General features: G+C 34.1%; 2 protein-coding genes across 3 annotated transcripts in view; both read right to left on the bottom strand.

The window, feature by feature from the left end:
- Window positions 1–351: 351 nt before the first annotated feature.
- Window positions 352–13,249, bottom strand: LOC131147596 (uncharacterized). Of its 2 annotated transcripts, none has more exons than XM_058097096.1 (3): window positions 12,888–13,249; window positions 2,135–2,215; window positions 352–828 (listed from the first exon to the last, which is right to left on the bottom strand). In XM_058097096.1, the coding sequence occupies exons 1-3, from the start codon at window positions 12,921–12,923 to the stop codon at window positions 625–627; spliced, it is 321 nt and encodes a 106-aa protein (XP_057953079.1). In that variant the 5' UTR covers window positions 12,924–13,249; the 3' UTR covers window positions 352–624. The 2 variants fall into 2 exon arrangements, with proteins under 2 accessions (XP_057953079.1, XP_057953078.1); XM_058097095.1 differs by having other exon boundaries at window positions 12,537–13,093.
- Window positions 13,250–14,238: 989 nt separating this feature from the next.
- LOC131147595 (lysine--tRNA ligase, chloroplastic/mitochondrial) overlaps window positions 14,239–17,433 on the bottom strand; it is a 36,007-nt gene continuing 32,812 nt past the window's right edge. The window contains exons 12-14 of the mRNA XM_058097094.1: window positions 16,827–16,917; window positions 15,489–15,665; window positions 14,239–14,871 (exon numbers count right to left, since the gene is read on the bottom strand). Of these exons, the coding sequence (XP_057953077.1) occupies window positions 14,779–14,871; window positions 15,489–15,665; window positions 16,827–16,917 (361 nt within the window). The 3' untranslated portion in view covers window positions 14,239–14,778. The remainder of the gene's footprint in view (window positions 14,872–15,488; window positions 15,666–16,826; window positions 16,918–17,433) is intronic.

Raw genomic sequence — 17,433 nt, 5'->3', positions numbered from 1 at the left:
TCCTTCAAATGCATTTGTCTTCTGCCATAAGAATGTATTCCAAAATTTGACTTCTTTCTATAAATGCTAAATCGATATCACGAAGAGCATCGATTTTGGCCTTTCGACTCCTTCAATTGTGCATTGAGAAAGCTCCAACTCCTCTACCATTCACTCAACTCCTCTACTATATGCATCGATGCATAGTTTCGGTATTTCATATATATTTAAATAATTGTCATGTAGTAACAAGACATTAATATGAGATCAAAGTAATGAGAGCTTGTCTTAAATGGGATCCTTTTGCGCAGAAGGCAGCGGTCCAAGCCTGGAGGGCTGAATAAGCATGCACGGCTGCAAGCGTTCAAACAATAGAGCAAAAGCTACGGCTCAAAAGCCTCAAATATTACTAAAACTCTTGGATGAGTTGACTCACATTCCATTAACCATGGTTCATGTATAGTATCAAAGTCATAAACCATACATAGGTATTTCTCGAGCGACGAACCGTTTAAGAACAAGACCCAGATCATAGAGATTGCTAATACCAAACAAGATGACAGACGACAGAATTATCCAAACTTGTGATATTGTTATTAAGATGCACACAACACTACAGCATGGTGAGCAATGAACTTCAGGGCATTAATGAATAGGATCGTCCATGTTCATCACCATTTCCATATCATGAGAATCAAATGCCTTTCCATCTGCATTTCGAGTCTGCATAGAAGAAGAGGAAGATAAATTCACCTCAACCTGCCCACTTTGGGATGCACCACTCTGGTGAGATCTGCCACTACATGGCTGTTGAGGCTGAGAAACAGGCGGGGTCTCGTTCAGCTCATTCTACAACCAAAGCATACAAAAGATTTTTAGTTGGAAAATGTTTTATGATTATCCAAAGGTATTTATCTAAGCACAGCAAGGGGAGGCACCCAAAAAACAATTATTGACAAATGCAAAAGTAGAAATGAATCATATGACCTAGGATTTAATAAAATTGTACCCTAAGTTGAGCAAAATGGTTAAAAAGGGAGTAAGAAAGCTGCTACAAAATGATTCGGACAAAACTCTAGAAATTTGAGCTTATCACTTCAGGATCTTCTCCTACTCCAAAAAGCTATTCTGTGGAAATTCACAATCATATCCAAGGTTTTCTTACCCCATGTTTGGAGAGGCCTTAGATTTGGAGTTGTATTGGGTTTGAATAAGATATAGTTAAAAATTGTATTGAAATCTATCCAAATCCCTCCAAATTCAAATTTAAGATCCAAAATCCATACTCCCAAACACTACCTTACAGTGCACTGAAATCGAAAGCAATTGAAGCACCAACATTCTAGCCCAGAGGAGTTTATTTATGTGATTCTATCAAAAATAAATAAATAAATCAAGCTGGAGTTTTAGAAGCATATTCCAATAATTTTGATAGGATTTGATGGTGATAGAGAAAGAGAAGAGACAAGCATTTTTAACAAAAGCAAAAGAAAAATCCACTTTTCGAAAGAAAGATTTATTTAGCGAATGACAAAAGAACCTTCCTGAGAAATTTTTTAAAATTTTCAAAAGGTGTTGGAGGAAAGAAAGGAAAAGATAAATTTTCAAAAAGGAAGGCCTTTTTTTTTTTTTTAATATTGAAAGGTGGAAGTTAAAAATATATATATACATTAAGCATTAACAAATACACGCAACCTATTGTTCTCTAATTAAAAAAGATACGAGGATCTTTTAAGAGTTATGTTGGACACACTGCAAGCATTTTTGGCAAAGAAAAAAAAAAGCTTATATAGATCCGTATAGGGCTTAGCTTAACACCTATTGCCACATATGCGAAGTGACCTTCTCTTTATTAATAAAGAGTATTGAAAACCCGGTATTAATTATTTCACTTATAGAAATCTGCAAATTGTGAGAAAGTTAGCAATACAAAGTTATTCATAGAAATTGTTGGCTGATATTCAACAGCACCAATAATATATGCTTATAACCATCACAGGAAAGCATTATTTAAATCCAAGAACAGTTTCCTTGCAAAATTATAAAGCCTGCACAAATTTAAAGCACATACAAATTTAAATAACTAATCAATGTTGAAACAAACATACAGAAAAGAGGGAAAATGACCAAAAAATAAACATGAGTCTGAGATAACCTGCAGGTATGCATATATATCACCTACAGTGATCATAATTCCTTCTTGCAGTTTTCGTGCCATCCATTCATTCAGAGTCTCCTGCAAGATCGCAGCAATGTAAAATGAATGACGATCATGTCAATCACACTTTAAACTATAAGAGGACAGAAATGTCAATTGTGTAACAATAATATTTATCTATCAGATTGCAGTTCAAACAAAACACAGATTAAATGATTACATTAAGTCCATGATGCATCCAAAATTTTGATGATCATTCTAAATCTATGTTTATTTGTCAATAAGTAAATCACTACGCCAAATCAAGACACTACTGGCCATATCACAAAAACAATAAATTAACTGAATTCATGAAATTGCTAGAAAAACTGTCTATATAGCCGAAGAGAGGCACTCATGATGAATAAATTTTTTCCATTAAAATCAATATTGATGACATATAATTTAATGCAATGTAGATTTTAATTAGATACACTAAGATTTTGTACTCTAAGAATGAGTTTTTCCATAGAAAGTGTCAATTAAGCCATTTTTGAATATTTACACAAAACCTAGAAATATGGTAAAGATTTATATACAACAAAATAATGGCATGAATCATAGAAGGAAGTAATCCCCAAATACTCATAGATAGAAAGCCTGAATGATCCTAAAACTATGATCTCAAATAAGCCTTGCTAAGAAACTGGAAGGGAGAATTCAGTTGACTGTATTAGGTTTGAACTCAATCTTCTCAATTTTTAAAGTTCCATCATCAACCAGGGAAAGAAACTGGCCATACCTTTATAATTCATCCCATTTTCGTTGGTTCCAAGAAAAGACACATCCTACACGAAGAATATTTACATAAAATTGCAGTTTCCTAGACAGCCACTGACAAAAAAAGTGGGGAGCAATTTTCCTCCCATCCTCTTTAACTATCTGTCAATTTTTCATCTGCAGGCACCTACAGAGATCAATTACTTTTGCCTGCCAAAGCATCAGTATATGCTTGTTCCACCCTAGCAGGTGTAACGGCATCCTCAATTGAACATCAATCATTTAGTATTAATTGCCTTAAAATATTGCTAGATGGGCATGAGCCTACTTTTTCTTATTGTTCGTAGTACTAAATAAAAGAAAAAAGAACATATCAAATTACAAGGAATCAAATCTTGAATTGAACAATCATACTCATAAAAATATAAAAAAGCTCTACCAATGAATGATTTTTAAATGAGAGAAGTGCATCATATGGGATTGAACCATGTACTTGAACCATTTAATTTATGAATCAAGAATCGGCACTAGAATTTCAACAAAAGGGCACACTTATAATACCCCATAACAGCAAAGAAATGCTGACTATTGATGACACAGAACCGAAGAGTAGGGTGTTTAATGTATTGATGGCAACGCAATTAATCCTGTTGACCGATTCTAGGATTTCATGCAAACAAGGATATAGGGAAAGCTGAATCTTTTAATTGAAAGACAGCATTACTGGCCAGTGGCCTTTTATAGCCCTCAAAACCCAAAAAATTAAGCATAAATTTAATAACATAAAATTACGCCAAGAATTCCATCTAAAACCAAGTGTTCTAGATAACACATGGAATCCTAAAATTAAACCTTCTAATCAACTTAGAAAAATCTAAAATAAAATAAACAAAATAAAACCTTGAATTACGGCTAAAGTAGCCTAAAATTAGGTCTTTAAGACATTAATCCAATTTTACAAACCCCCTAACTTGCAAAAAACTCACCTTCTAGTTTGAGCTTGGATGAAAAAGGAACATCTGGGGAAAGTGACAATCAAAGAGATCAACAACATGGATAGTATGAGAGATCCAAATCTTATAGCAAATCCAAAACATAAACGTCGTCATTGAACTTCTGTAAAATCCTTCAAGGCTCAATCTTTTTCTGCTTCAATTTGTTATAGGTACTTGCTGGGAATTGTTCTTTACGCAAAACTACCATCACTGGTTATACTTCTTTAAAGATCTTGCGATGATGCTGGTTTGCAGCTTCCTTGTACTTCGCATTCAACTGTTGCAGCTTCTGCTTGACTTATTGAATTGCTTGGATTCATTTAGCCATATGCTCTATCGGATCTTTGATGAAGGAAGAAGATCAAGGTTCGTTGTGGGCCCCACTAATAAATGATCTCAAAAGACATCTTTCTATAGACCTATTCACTTATTGCAGGCAAACATGATTATAGGAAGGCTAAGATCCCATTGTTTTGGTCAGTCACTGCATAGGCATGGAATGATATTGCCAAAAAGTTTAATTCACTACTTCACGCAGACCACCTGTATGAGGATGGAAAGAACTGCCATGAAGTCCCAAAACTGACTAAGGAATTGTCAATCTCAGTCAAGTGTCATTGACATTGGTACTCAATGCAACTGGACCACCTTGCTAAAGAATAAACTGGTTACATGACATGCATTTGATGTCTTCTTACATTGTATGAAATGTGTCATCTTTGAGAAACTGTCACCCGCAGCAAAAATAGAGTTCATACCTAATCGAGTTCATGGAAGACCCAACATTAAATCCATGGAAATATCCTCCTAAGGTCGACAGCAGCAACATGTAGAGTCCTGTGTTACAGATTTTTTCTAGGTAGTCTGACAAATCACACACTTTGGACATATACTTTTTCAGGTAAGTACTTTTTCCAGAAAAGTACTTTTCAAATAATTATTTTTCCAGAAAGGTACTTTTCTATATATATATATATATATATATACGGTAACAACTCTCCTCAATTATATATATACTTGATCACGTCTTTCTTCAACTAAGGTCAGAAATAACACTCCTACACTAAAGACACTATCTTATTGCGATCCAACTGCCCATGAGGCCACCAACATGTAATTCTGAAATAAGCTTCTCCCTCAACAATCAACGACAGATGTACATTCTACTACCAAAGAACAAAAATCCTTCCTGCAAGATCACTAAAGTCAGTTGGTTGGATTGGCACGTATGCAACCAATCCTGAAAATTCTCATCTTGCGCATACAACCCCTTCAAAACTCATCTCTTTTGTGTGACCAGCTCATAGGCTAAGCGCATTAGCCACTTTGTTCTACTGGCCTGACCTGCCCAAGAACAAAGTTGAACTACTTGAAGTACGAAACTCAATAATAATGCATTTTGCTCAAATTTTTTGGACTCTTGAATTACTTCAAAGTTAGATGGTCAGTGTAGAGTACTAGGAAACATGGACACTTCTGGTAGCCTGAAGTATCGGGAAGTAAAAAAAGTCGGAAGTGGGATTAAGAAGTTCAAAAAACCGTTAAGACAAAAAGAAATTGGTATAAAATATGGCAGTTTTAGAAATATAGAAAACCTTGGAAAGTATAAAGAGGCAAGAAAAAATGCAAAAAAGACTATTAGTGAAGCTAAACATAAAGTGTGCGATACTTAAAATAATAGATTAAATACAAAAGAAGGAGAAAGGGACATTTATAAACTTGCTAGAGCTAGAGAAAGAAAAAGCAAAACTTTAGGTAATATAAAATGTATAAAGGATGAGAATGATAATGTCCTAACCAGAGAAAAATAAATAAAAGAGAGGTGGTGGAGATACTTTGATAATTTGTTTAATGAAAACCAAAATGAAAGATTGAACTTGAAAGTGACAAATGATGAAAAATATAAAAATAGGAGATTTACTTGCAAAGTTAAGAGTTTTTGAAGTTAAGATGGCTTTAAAAAAATGAAAAATAGGAAATCTATAGGACTGGATAACATACCAATTGAAGTTTGGAAATGTTTAGGGTTTAGAGGATAAAGGAAGTATATAGTTAACTAATCTATTCAACATTATTCTAAAAACTAAAAAAATGTTGAAGGAATGGAGGAAAAGCACGTTATTACCTTTATAAAAAAAACAAAGGCAATATTCAAAATTGTAATAACTATCGCAAATTAAGATTATGAATCATATGATGAAACTTTAGTAAAGGGCAATTAAACAAAGAATAAGACTAGAAGGAGTGTTTCAGGGAATCAATTTGGTTTTATGCCTGAGAGATCAACGATAGAATCTATTTATCTTTTAAAGAGAATAATGGAAAAAGTTTAGGAAAAAGAAGGACTTGCACATGTTTTTATTGACCTAGAGAAAGCATATGATAGAATACCTAGGGAAGTTCTTTGGTGGTTCTTAAAAAAGAAGGGGGTATGTAGTATATATATTAAGGTCATTAAGGATATGAATGATATAGTAGTGACTAGCATTAAGACTATAGGAGGGGAATCTAGAGAACAGGTATACATCATGGATCTATTTTGAATCCTTGTCTTTTTACAATATTAACTCCGCTTGTGATGCACTTAATGTCCTAATTTTTTCACACAGTCGGTCCCAAGCCCGGGTTAAGGGTGAGGGTTGCGTTAGGTAGCTGACAACCAGCGTAAAATTTGTCAGATCACTATGATATGAATCCTTATCGAATATTTCCCGGGACATCTCCTACGAGCGACGCGTTGCACTTGAACCACCCAAGTGTAGCAAAAAGTGAGCGAGGTTGGGCTAGGTTGTCGCCTAGGTACGGTGTCAACTATGCGAGGGTTCCTGCATCATTCTGGACATGCGCAGGTAAAGACGTTAGTTCAAAAAACTAGGATTAGATTAGCAACTTGGAATATAGGGACACTTACGGGTAAAAGCATGGAAATTGTGGATACAATGATTAGAAGAAGATTTAATACAATTTGCCTTCCGGAAACTAAGTGGGTGGGGGCGAAAGCTAGAGAAATCAATAAATCAGGATTTAAACTTTGGTACACTGGAAAAGAAAATCATAAGAATAGAGTAGGCATTATTATAGACAAAAACTTAAAATATAGTGTTGTGGATGTAACTAGAGTAAGGGATAGAATTATAAAAATCAAGATGGTATTAGGACAAGAGATAATAAATATCATTAGTGCTTATACTCCTCAAGTTGGCTTAGCAGAAAATTTTAAGAGACAATTTTGGGAAGATATGGATAGTATTATACAAGGCATATCAGGGACTGAGAAAATATTTATAGGAGGAGATCTGAATGAACACGTTGGAAGAGATAATAAAAATTATGAGAGGATACAAAGAGGATATGGATATGGAGACAAAAATGAGTCTGGGGAGATGATTTTAGACTTTGCTATGTCATATGATTTTAGTATAATGAATACTTGCTTTAAGAAAAGAGAAAAACACTTAATAATCTTTAAAAGTGGACAAAATAGAAGTCAAAGAGATTTTTTTTTAACTAGGAGGGTAGATCATTTATCATGTAAGGATTGTAAAGTTATTCCAGGTGAAAGTCTAACCACACAACATAGAGTCTTAGTGTTAGATATATGTATTAAAAAATGGAAGAAAAATAAAATAAACCAGTGTAGGAGAACTAGATGGTGGAACCTAAAAGGAGAAAATATAATAAAAATTAAAGATAAAATGATCAAAGATGGGGATTGGACCATAGAGGATGGGATAGATACAAATACTCTTTGGAATAGATTAGCCAACTTTATTAAAAAGATAGCAAAAGAGATTTTAGGAGAATCAAAGGGAAGATTCTCAAATAGCAAAGAGAGTTGGTGGTGGGATAAAGATGTACAAAAAATCATAAAGACAAAAAGAATTTGGTATAAAACGTGGCAAAAATGTAGAAATAGAGATAACTTTGAAAAATATAGGGAGGCAAGAAAAGATGCAAAAAGGGCCATTAGTGAAGCTAAATATAGATCATTTAATAATTTGTATGATAGATTAGGTACAAAAGAAGGGGAAAGAGATATATTTAAACTTACTAAAGCTAGAGAAAGGAAGAGCAAAGACTTAAGAAATGTAAAATGTATAAAAAGTGAGGATGATATTGTCTTGGTTAAAGACGAAGATATTAAAGAAAGATGGCGAAATTATTTTAGTAAGTTGTTTAACGAAAACCAAATAGAAGGCTTAAACTTAGAATTGTCAAATGGGAAAAAGACTTAAAATATAAGATTTATTCGCAAAATTAGAGTTAACGAAGTTAAGTTGCACTAAAAAAATGAAAAATGGGAAAGCTATGGGACTAGATAACATCCCAATTGAAGTTTGGAAATGCTTGGGTGATAACAGAATTATATGGTTAACTAATTTATTTAATACAATTGTAAAAACTAAGAAAATGTCAGATGAATGGAGGAAAAGCACTTTAATACCTATATACAAAAATAAAGGAGATATTCAAAATTTTAATAACTATTGTGGAATTAAACTTATGAGTCATACGATAAAACTATGGAAAAGAGTAGTTGAACAAAGATTAAGATTAGAAACGAAGATCTCAGAAAATCAATTTGATTTTATGCCTGGGTTTTAATATCCCAAGTATCTTAGTGAATAATGAGTAAATTAGGAAAGTGGGTAAATGTAGAAGATTATATATTATTCTATAGGCGGATTATTTCCTTATTTAGAATAGTTGATTGTATTATATAATGTAAGAATGGGATGTACATAATTAATAGAAGAATTCAAGAAGTATTGAATTCCACTCACATGGTATCAGAGCTGGTTACCAGGAGGTCCTGGGTTCTAGTCTTGTTGCCCATAATTTAAAAATATATATATATATATATATATTGCATTCCTTACTATAGGTGCTATTTATTATGTGTTTATCTCTCCACGTGTTGTCGGGCTGCACATGCGGGGGAGTGTTAAAGCTTGATATATATTGTTGGCCCACAACCTAACAGCTTAAGCTTTTAGGTAAAGTGGTAATCTAACAATTAAGCATGGCTTGCTTACATTGATCTTGCCAACTTCCTTAATCCAACCGATCTTATATTAGATTGGATGCTTTTTCAGTTTGCAATTGCAATGTTGACCATGTCTTTGGACAAAATACTCTCGCTGCTCCTGCAATCTATGATTACATCATAGATATTTTGCTTGATTATACATCAGTACAAAAAATGCTGCAGTGCCAGCTTCGACACTTGTAAGAGCTTCATTGCTCACAGAGTTGTTGTTTCCTCCTTAATTGTTAGCCATCAGTCAAGCTAAGCCTCATCACTTACCAACTAACACATAATGAAAGCATAAGGTGTTTAAGATATTAACGTAAAAGTAATTAATCCTGTCCTACACCAATTCTCGAGTCAAGATAGAAGGAAAACTGAACTTTTTAATCCAAAAATATTGTCAATGAATGGCGGCCTTACAGGGCTAATTAAACAGAAATTTAATAAAATAATATTAAGCCTAGACTCTAGAGTTAACCCAAAAATCAAGCTTTCTACATAACTCATGAAATCCTAAAATTAAACCTTCTAGCCAACTCATAAAATCCCGAAATAACTAAAGATAAAATTAAAAAAAGCCTAAAATTTTAAGCAAAGTACATAAAATTAGGTCTTCAAGACAGCAATTCTATTCTAAATCAGTTGATCATTGAAATAATATTTATACATAAAACCATAGTTCAACCATTCCTGGCAAATACTAATCACATAAGGAATTTAATAGGTCCATCAAACCAGTTAGTTTAACTGTCTCATGGCTCCTTACAATATTACTCGTGAGAAAACAGTGTCTTCACTATATTCAACAATAATTAAATCATTAAGATCCATTTCGTCTTGAAGCTACAAGCAGGAAACGATTAAATGATAGAGTTCACCCTAATTACTTATTAGTAACATAACTACTACTCCAGTATCCTTATGTACATGCTAAATTGGGTAATAACTCTGTATCTTTATCAAATTTGAAGTCTTCCCTTATCCAACAACTGTAAAAAATACAAGCACAAACATGGAATGTCTCATTGCTTCAGTTGGTTTCACAATATTTGATATTTCCATAATTTAAGTTCCAACTGAAAAAAAAAAAAAGAGGGCGTTCATAGGCCACAAGGCTCCCTGTCTTTGCAAAGGAGAGGGTCATCTTAGTGTTCACAGCCTTATACCTGCTTTTATGCAAAGATGTTGTTTCCTAGGACTAAAAGCCATGACCAGCTGGTCACAATGAATCAACCTTACTGTTGATCCAAGGCCTGCCCTCAAGTTCCATTTGAAAGACCGGAAAAAAAAATATATATATATAAAACACTTTGACTTCACCTATTTTTCTCTCCACGCACTGCCATGTGGAGTAACAATATGAGGCAACTATTTTTCCCTACATGATGCTGCCACGTGGAGTAACATTATGAGGCAAATCTAGGAGATGGTATAAAAAGGTTATTTAGATTCTGCAACACGTTAGCTTGAAAGATGAAACATCTTATCAATGTTGAAACCAGCTCATATTAAATTCTTACCTCTTAAGCTTACGAAGTATAAATCTATAAAGAAAGTAAAAACAAAATTTATCCCAACATCCTACATCATGCCAAAAAAAAAAAAAGGTAAAAGAACAGAAAATCTAATATTAAATAATTAACACAAAATTAAGTCTAGGAAGGACCGTTAATGACACGAGAGATGAAAATGACATGGTACTGACACGGCGATCTGTCAATTTTGAAATGATGAGGATATGGCACAGCAAGATAAATTAATTAATATAAAAATATACATATTTAGGTTATGTTTTTCCTTTCAGATAACAAGTGTTGTAGTAACTTTGATTTAAAAAGAAGTATAAGCACCACTTACACAAAATTATCAATAGACATTTTACAAACTACGCTTATGCAATCATCAACTACATTCATATTATAGAGTGTTGGTCCAACAATAGAAAAACAACTCAAGGGCATGGCTGATGGTGGGCAATGAGCATGGCTCATCAAGTAAAAAAGAAATAGATCAACAGAATGTTGCAAACTAGCGATGGCTTTAGAGAGAGGAGGAATGCAGGGGGCTGGGAGGTCTGATGGTGCTCCGCAAGGCTGGCATAGTGGTGCTATGGCTTAATGTCCAACTCCAATGTCAAAGAACCTCTTGACTCTCAGTTTCTTGACTTCTCCTCTTAGGATTTTGTCAATAGAATTAAATGGGACAACAAAACACAGCATTTCAATGCGAGAAGTGTCCCAAAGGTGTTCTCGCCGGGTTTGAAAGTGTCAAGAAGTGTCGGCTGTGTCCAAAAATATATAATTAATTAATTAATTTCCGACACATGTAGGATACGTGTCAAGAAGTGCCAGGCAAGAAACTTCAGGCTTCCAGAAGTGTCAGTGTTTCTTATAGTTTAGATTGAATGTAAAATACATAGAAGTCCATTCCATAAAGTTCCACAGTAACAAAAAGGTAAATAGTTTATTGCGGGGTTAGGGAGAGGTGGTCGTCTGTGGAGAGAGAGAGAGAGAGAGAGAGAAGAACATCGTATTTTGGTTTTATTTTTATTATGGATTGCAATTCACTACCTGCGAGATATATAAGGTATTCAAGATAGCAAAAATGAAGAAAATCTATTTTTATGGATTCATTAATGATGTGATCATCATTTTCTTCTTCAACACAATACCAATAAACCAAGTACAGAACACAGCTTCCTAATCACAACAAAAACGCTTCTGTCAATTAATAGGGTGAAGACTAAATATAAATTTAGGAATATAATAATTTACGATAAAAAAATGTCACACATGCAAATGTTGTATTATTCCATCCAACATGAATAGGATATGAATAGACATTCGGTGAAATTTAAGAATTGCTTATACCTTGTCTATTTCATGTTATGGATTTTGGATTAATTAAAATCTTGCATGATTATTTGCTTCATAGTGATAATGTATATATATATTTTTGTAAGCTATTGTATCTCTATGCTATAACCATTCCATTCCGCAACCATACCTAAAAGAGTCATCTACAGAGAATAAATAAAACCTGTCACTGTTTCGATCAGTAGATAGAATGGTTGCAAAAGATAAAGCAACTACTCCAGCCTGCTTCTGTCCAATTTCTCCAATGCTCTTGCCATAACCCCAATATGCTTCAGGCTTTCAGCCTTAAAAGTCAACATTCACAAGTGCACCCAAAAAAACACGGGTGCGCACGCACACACAACTGAACCACCTAAGTAGATGTTAAAAAGGAAATTAACAATCAGTTAAGTTGAAATAGGACACAATTATTCCTCCACCCAAGCCAGTTGGCCCTGTAGCAAACTCAATTTCAAATTAAACAAAAGTTAACCGATCAAAAGAATAAATTATTGGGAATCAAGGCAATCATCCACCAAATGGGCATTAGAAAAAAATATTTAAAACTTCCAATTAACATCAAAGAAAAGAGTCTCAAATTGGCACAGGTATTTCCCCAAAAGCCAATCAGAGCAGCCATCCTCAAATGGGCATTTAGCAAACAGCATCAACAGCAAAGATAAGGTCTCATCCCATCAAATAGAACAAGAAAAACAGGCAGAAACCGCGGAATTCAACAAAGGGTTGTCAATTCTCACAAGAGCATGTCTTTGGCCAGCCTCAAACACCGTCTTCTGCAGACTGAGCGCTTGATTGTAGAGCTGAGAGAGGTCATTGGCTGCATTGCGGAACACGGGGTACAATGCAGCGTCACTCTCATCAATGGCAGTGAGCTCTACCTTCCTCTTCGGTGCCATTTCTCTTTTTTTTTTTTTTTTTTTGGTTAATCCCCTCAACTCAAAATCATCGCCGATGGTTTATACACAGGAAAATTCAAATTCAAATTCAAATAAGCATGAAAACAAATGGGCTGTTGAGAAATCGAGCTGCATAAAGAGAAAATTTTCTCCAGTTGATAAATTTTTAGAACTAAGCGAGTAATGACTCACTGCTAAATCTGTCTGTTTCTCTCCCTGTGTCACCATTCGACTGGCTGCAAATATATTCCAGCAAGAGAGAGAGAATGAGAAAAGGGCCACAGATAAACGCAATGAGTCACTGCACAGATGCACGAAGCAAGAACACCGTCGATCCTGTGGGCCTCGACCCTTTTGCTTCGTTTCCTTTTGCTTTTTCTTTAGCAGAAAATTGTGGGTTCATGCATTACGAATTTGATTTTGATGAAACTATATATGTGAGATGTGTTGCTAAGAAATCACAATCCATGAATAAAGTATTTATATTGTTTATATTTGTAAATAAATTGTTATCTATTAAATAAGATATAGTTGAATGCTCAGCTTTTATTATGAGTCTTATTTGAATTTATTAGAGTACCATTATTTAATAATAATAATAATAATAATAATAATAATAATAACATATTATTAATACGTAATAAAAAATAATGTATGATAACTAAATTATGTCAAACCATTAATATTATAAAATAAACTAACATTTTTATTAATATTTTTAATTAACATTTTAATCTTTTCTATTAAATAAAGCAATATATGATCATTATTTTTTATTATTCATTACTAATTCCTAAATAGGAGGAGAGGTATAAAAGAGCAACCCTTAATTCGGCAAAACACCAACAACATACGCACATGCTTAAGAGAGATACCAATAAAAGATAACAACTCAGACACCACAATTTTTTCAAATCGAAAAGAGATGCAGACAAAAAAAATATAAACTTAGACAGCACAATTTTTTGTCATCATCTCTTTAAAGCAATACTTATAAATGTCCAAAATACAGTACATCATTGCTTTTATCTTTTTCTCTAGAAAAGTGACTCTAAATAAAACTTTTTATATTAATACAAACAATAATACCATTTCAAAATGAAGGTGTACCCACCTCCCTCCATGAAGGGGTTTATGCAAAATTAAAAGTATTATTTCATAGATATTTTGAGTTATAATTATTTTATTGAATTAGGCGCGACTACAAAAATAGTAATTTCGACTCTTATTCAACCACCAAAATTCTTAGTGTAGAAAATTCCTTCATTTATTTTTTTTTTCTTTTTAAAAAATGAACTTAGCAAAACAAGGTAATTGCTCTCATTTATTGAAATAAAGTTTATAAAAAATAACTTGTATTGGTTTACCCTTAATGCCCGCTCTCGGTTACCTGCTGCAATTTTTCCTTTATTTTAGTAGACTAAAAGAAAGGAACGAAAATATTAGTAATAAGAAGCTATGAGAAATTGTATGTCATGGCTGCAATACAAAAGCAACCTCTTTAAGGATGGATCTTTGTTCTAGAGCAGCATGAAACAAAAGTAATGTCAAAGAAATAAATTTATTTATGGAATACATTTCACATGATGAAGTGCATGTAAATATTCCTGTCATAGACTCATATACTTCAAACAAATAAATTTATTAAAGGAATATATTTTTTTTCTTTTTTTTTTCCTTTTTTGCATCACAGATTTCCAAAATTGTATGAAGAAGTATAACTCAACACCATCAAAGGAGCCAGGCTTTCTTTCGACCCACAAACCAGAAAGAGGTGACCTTGGCGAAAAATGCATGGAGAAAATACAACATAACATCATCAAATCAGAACTTTCTTTTGATCCAAACAACAGCAAGAAGTCCTCACAGTTGCAGCAAAAATTTTCCTTTTCATATAGCTCTACTGAGATCCCACAGTTGCAGCTAACTTTTCCTCTTCATATTGATGTAATTGATAGAAACTTGCAGCACCATCCAGCCATGGTACAAGCGCTGTAATCTGAGGGCACTAAATTCCTCTTTTGTCTTCAACAGTTTCATAATCTAGAAGAAAACTACAACAGCAGACCTTTTAGCTGCAGAATTACTGCTGAACCTTGAGGACTGGAAAAGCAATAACATCTCGAATACTTGCAGAGTTGGTCAGAAGCATCACCAGCCGGTCAATTCCAAGTCCCTAAAAATGAATTTCAAAGTCACTAAGAAGATTATCAGCAATGCAATTAAACACAAATTATGTTTTTATGTTCAAGGTTATTGATTTGAATTTAGTTCCTCTGGTCATTTTATCCAACAATAAAGCTCATGTAGCAACCTCAACACCCCCTGCCCCAACCCACAATTTTTTGTCAAGGGAAGGGAACAGGAAATGGGGGATGCTGCAGCACTTCAATCTGTTATGTGTATCTGAGGAATTGCAGATTGGGTACTTACTTGGCATAAAATAATTTAGAATTTAGCCAAAATTTTGAAAATAGGCAAGAAAGTCTTAAGTGCTAGGAATTCAGTGAAGGAAAGCTAGGCCAGTGGGGAGGGGGGCATGGTTGTAAGGCATGCGAATTAATAAAATAATTCTTTCATTTTGGATATTGTTGCACATTTTGCAAACAGAGCAGACTTTTAATGATGCAATCTGTGAAGTTTGGGTACAAGTGTATTAAGTCTAGGTCTCTGGTATGGTTTCTGCCTACAAGTATTTAAGAACAAGTCAACATAGCTTCATCAAATTAGTTGGATGATTTTTTCAACTGCCAACCCCTCAGTGAACCAACACAGATGAATGGGTAACCGTACCATTCCTGAAGCTGGAGGCATTCCATATTCCAAAGCTGTTAGAAAGTCTTCATCGAGTGTCACTTCATACGAATCATCATCACATTTCTCCTTGCTCTCTTCTACAATTTGTGCTTCTGAAATATTCATTGCTCTCTTCTCATTATGCTGCTTCACTTGCTCTTCCAAGCGTCCTCTCTGCACCATAGAAATTAATGATAAATTTTTAGCTTTACAAGTGCTCTTCATGATATACTACAAAATAAAATACAGGGTAACAGGAAAACAAATGCTTTCTTCTCCAACCAAGGACCTTGGCTCAGTTTGTTTAGCAATTTGAGGCATTCGCAAAATCTTAGGAACAAGTCTTCCTGCATAATTCTCATGGATGCCAAAGAAAGAACTAACAAAATAAATAAACACCAGCCTCAGCATGAATCCAGAATCTACCAAATATTGAAGCTAATGGTATCAAGGTCAACGCCATCTATATCTTTTCATTTCCGTATCACAATGGCAAAAGATTAAAATTTAATTTTATTAAAGTAGATCTAAGTATGCTCTCCAATCAAAGTGCATTTTCCAATTACAAACAGGAGGGTTATAGATCTGTAGCAACTGAGGATTATTGCTCATGCCATTTTTTTTGTTTATGCTGCTTGGTCTACTACAAGTAATTATTACCAATAGATGTTATCTAATCACAACAATGTGAAGATATCTACAATAATAAATAATCAAGATTTTTTCCATCTACAAGTGTCAGAAGTTCCTTCTCATCTCTTTCAGAAATTTAGCCATCACACCATTTCTGGTAGTTCTCCATCAAAACTAGTCAACAAAATAAAAAGTTGCCACCAATGAGGTACACTATATCTCCAACTACGTTCACAGTATATACTGCTATATAATATTTCAAAAATTCAATCAAAAGGACTCAATGCAACCAAAAAAAGGGACATGGAGAAAAGATATGAACCTTTGCAAATCAAAAGAAGATACTGATAGGGGCAGGGACCACAATCCAACTATCCACCTTACACCTCCAAATAAAATGAGAATAAGACTAGGACAAAAATCATCGTGAAGGATTCTAAACCTGCCCATTGGTCCGTGATTGAGGCAAGGAGCACCCAGAATTTAACTCTAAAGTTCCACACCAGGTTATATGTTCCATCAAGTTGGCTTGCTTTGTTTGTCCAAATTGAGAAACCAAATTGGACACAATTCATTTACCACATTTTATCCCAATTTCCTTATCAGGGCTCTCCAAAGTACAATTATCAAAGTGAAAGAACCCCAACCAGCATAATTGCTTTCAGCAAGAAGCCAAATCCACTAAGATGCACTAATGCTTACCTGATCCATAGGATCAGTCAACTCAGAGAATGCATTGGCCAATTCACGACCACAGATGAATAGTTCAAATCTCTCAGTCAAGCCTGCACACCTATAGTGGAAGGAATGAAAGTAAGATAAGAAGAACTCAAAACAGTAAACATTTCAATAGTTGCAGTATTTATATCACTAAAATGCTTATTTGCCCCACTTCGCATTTCATAAACTCCTGACTACATGACAGAGAAGGCATGTGACAGAGAAACTAAACATGGCTGCAGACAAACTAGTGACAAATATTATAAGCAGAATTAATTATGCTAGTATTAAGAGAAATTTGGTCAACAAGATCAATTTATTCTGCTTAGAAGGGGGGAAAAGATCCCTGTGAGTGATGATATAAACTGGTGATGTAAACTGAACCACAAATTATGGATGGTTTAAACAGGTTGGCAACCCAATAAATTTCATTCAATCAGGCCATGGCTCCTGATTTTCAGCATAAAACTCATACAAGTATTCACTGGACACAGGTGTTGCATCATACACCCAATTGAGGTGAAAATTGGCAGCAAATAACCGGAGTCATCTAAAGCCATGTAAAGTTTCAGAATCAAATGAAAGATAG

The sequence above is a fragment of the Malania oleifera genome, chromosome 2, assembly GCF_029873635.1.
Source record: "Malania oleifera isolate guangnan ecotype guangnan chromosome 2, ASM2987363v1, whole genome shotgun sequence".
In the NCBI taxonomy this organism is placed as follows: domain Eukaryota; kingdom Viridiplantae; phylum Streptophyta; class Magnoliopsida; order Santalales; family Ximeniaceae; genus Malania; species Malania oleifera.
The sequence above is the reverse complement of the archived record's forward strand: the minus strand, read 5'-3'. Positions and strand labels throughout refer to the sequence as shown.

Bases quoted from the DNA above. Each gene is read 5' to 3' on its own strand.
- LOC131147596 (XM_058097095.1), bottom strand. From the start codon at position 12,695: ATGGCACCGAAGAGGAAGGTAGAGCTCACTGCCATTGATGAGAGTGAC. The intron at 2,216-12,536 runs GTGAGAATTGAC...GCGATCTTGCAG, and splicing joins CTGGCCAAAGACATGCTCTT to GAGACTCTGAATGAATGGAT. The intron at 829-2,134 runs GTTATCTCAGAC...CTTTGGTTGTAG, and splicing joins ATATATATGCATACCTGCAG to AATGAGCTGAACGAGACCCC.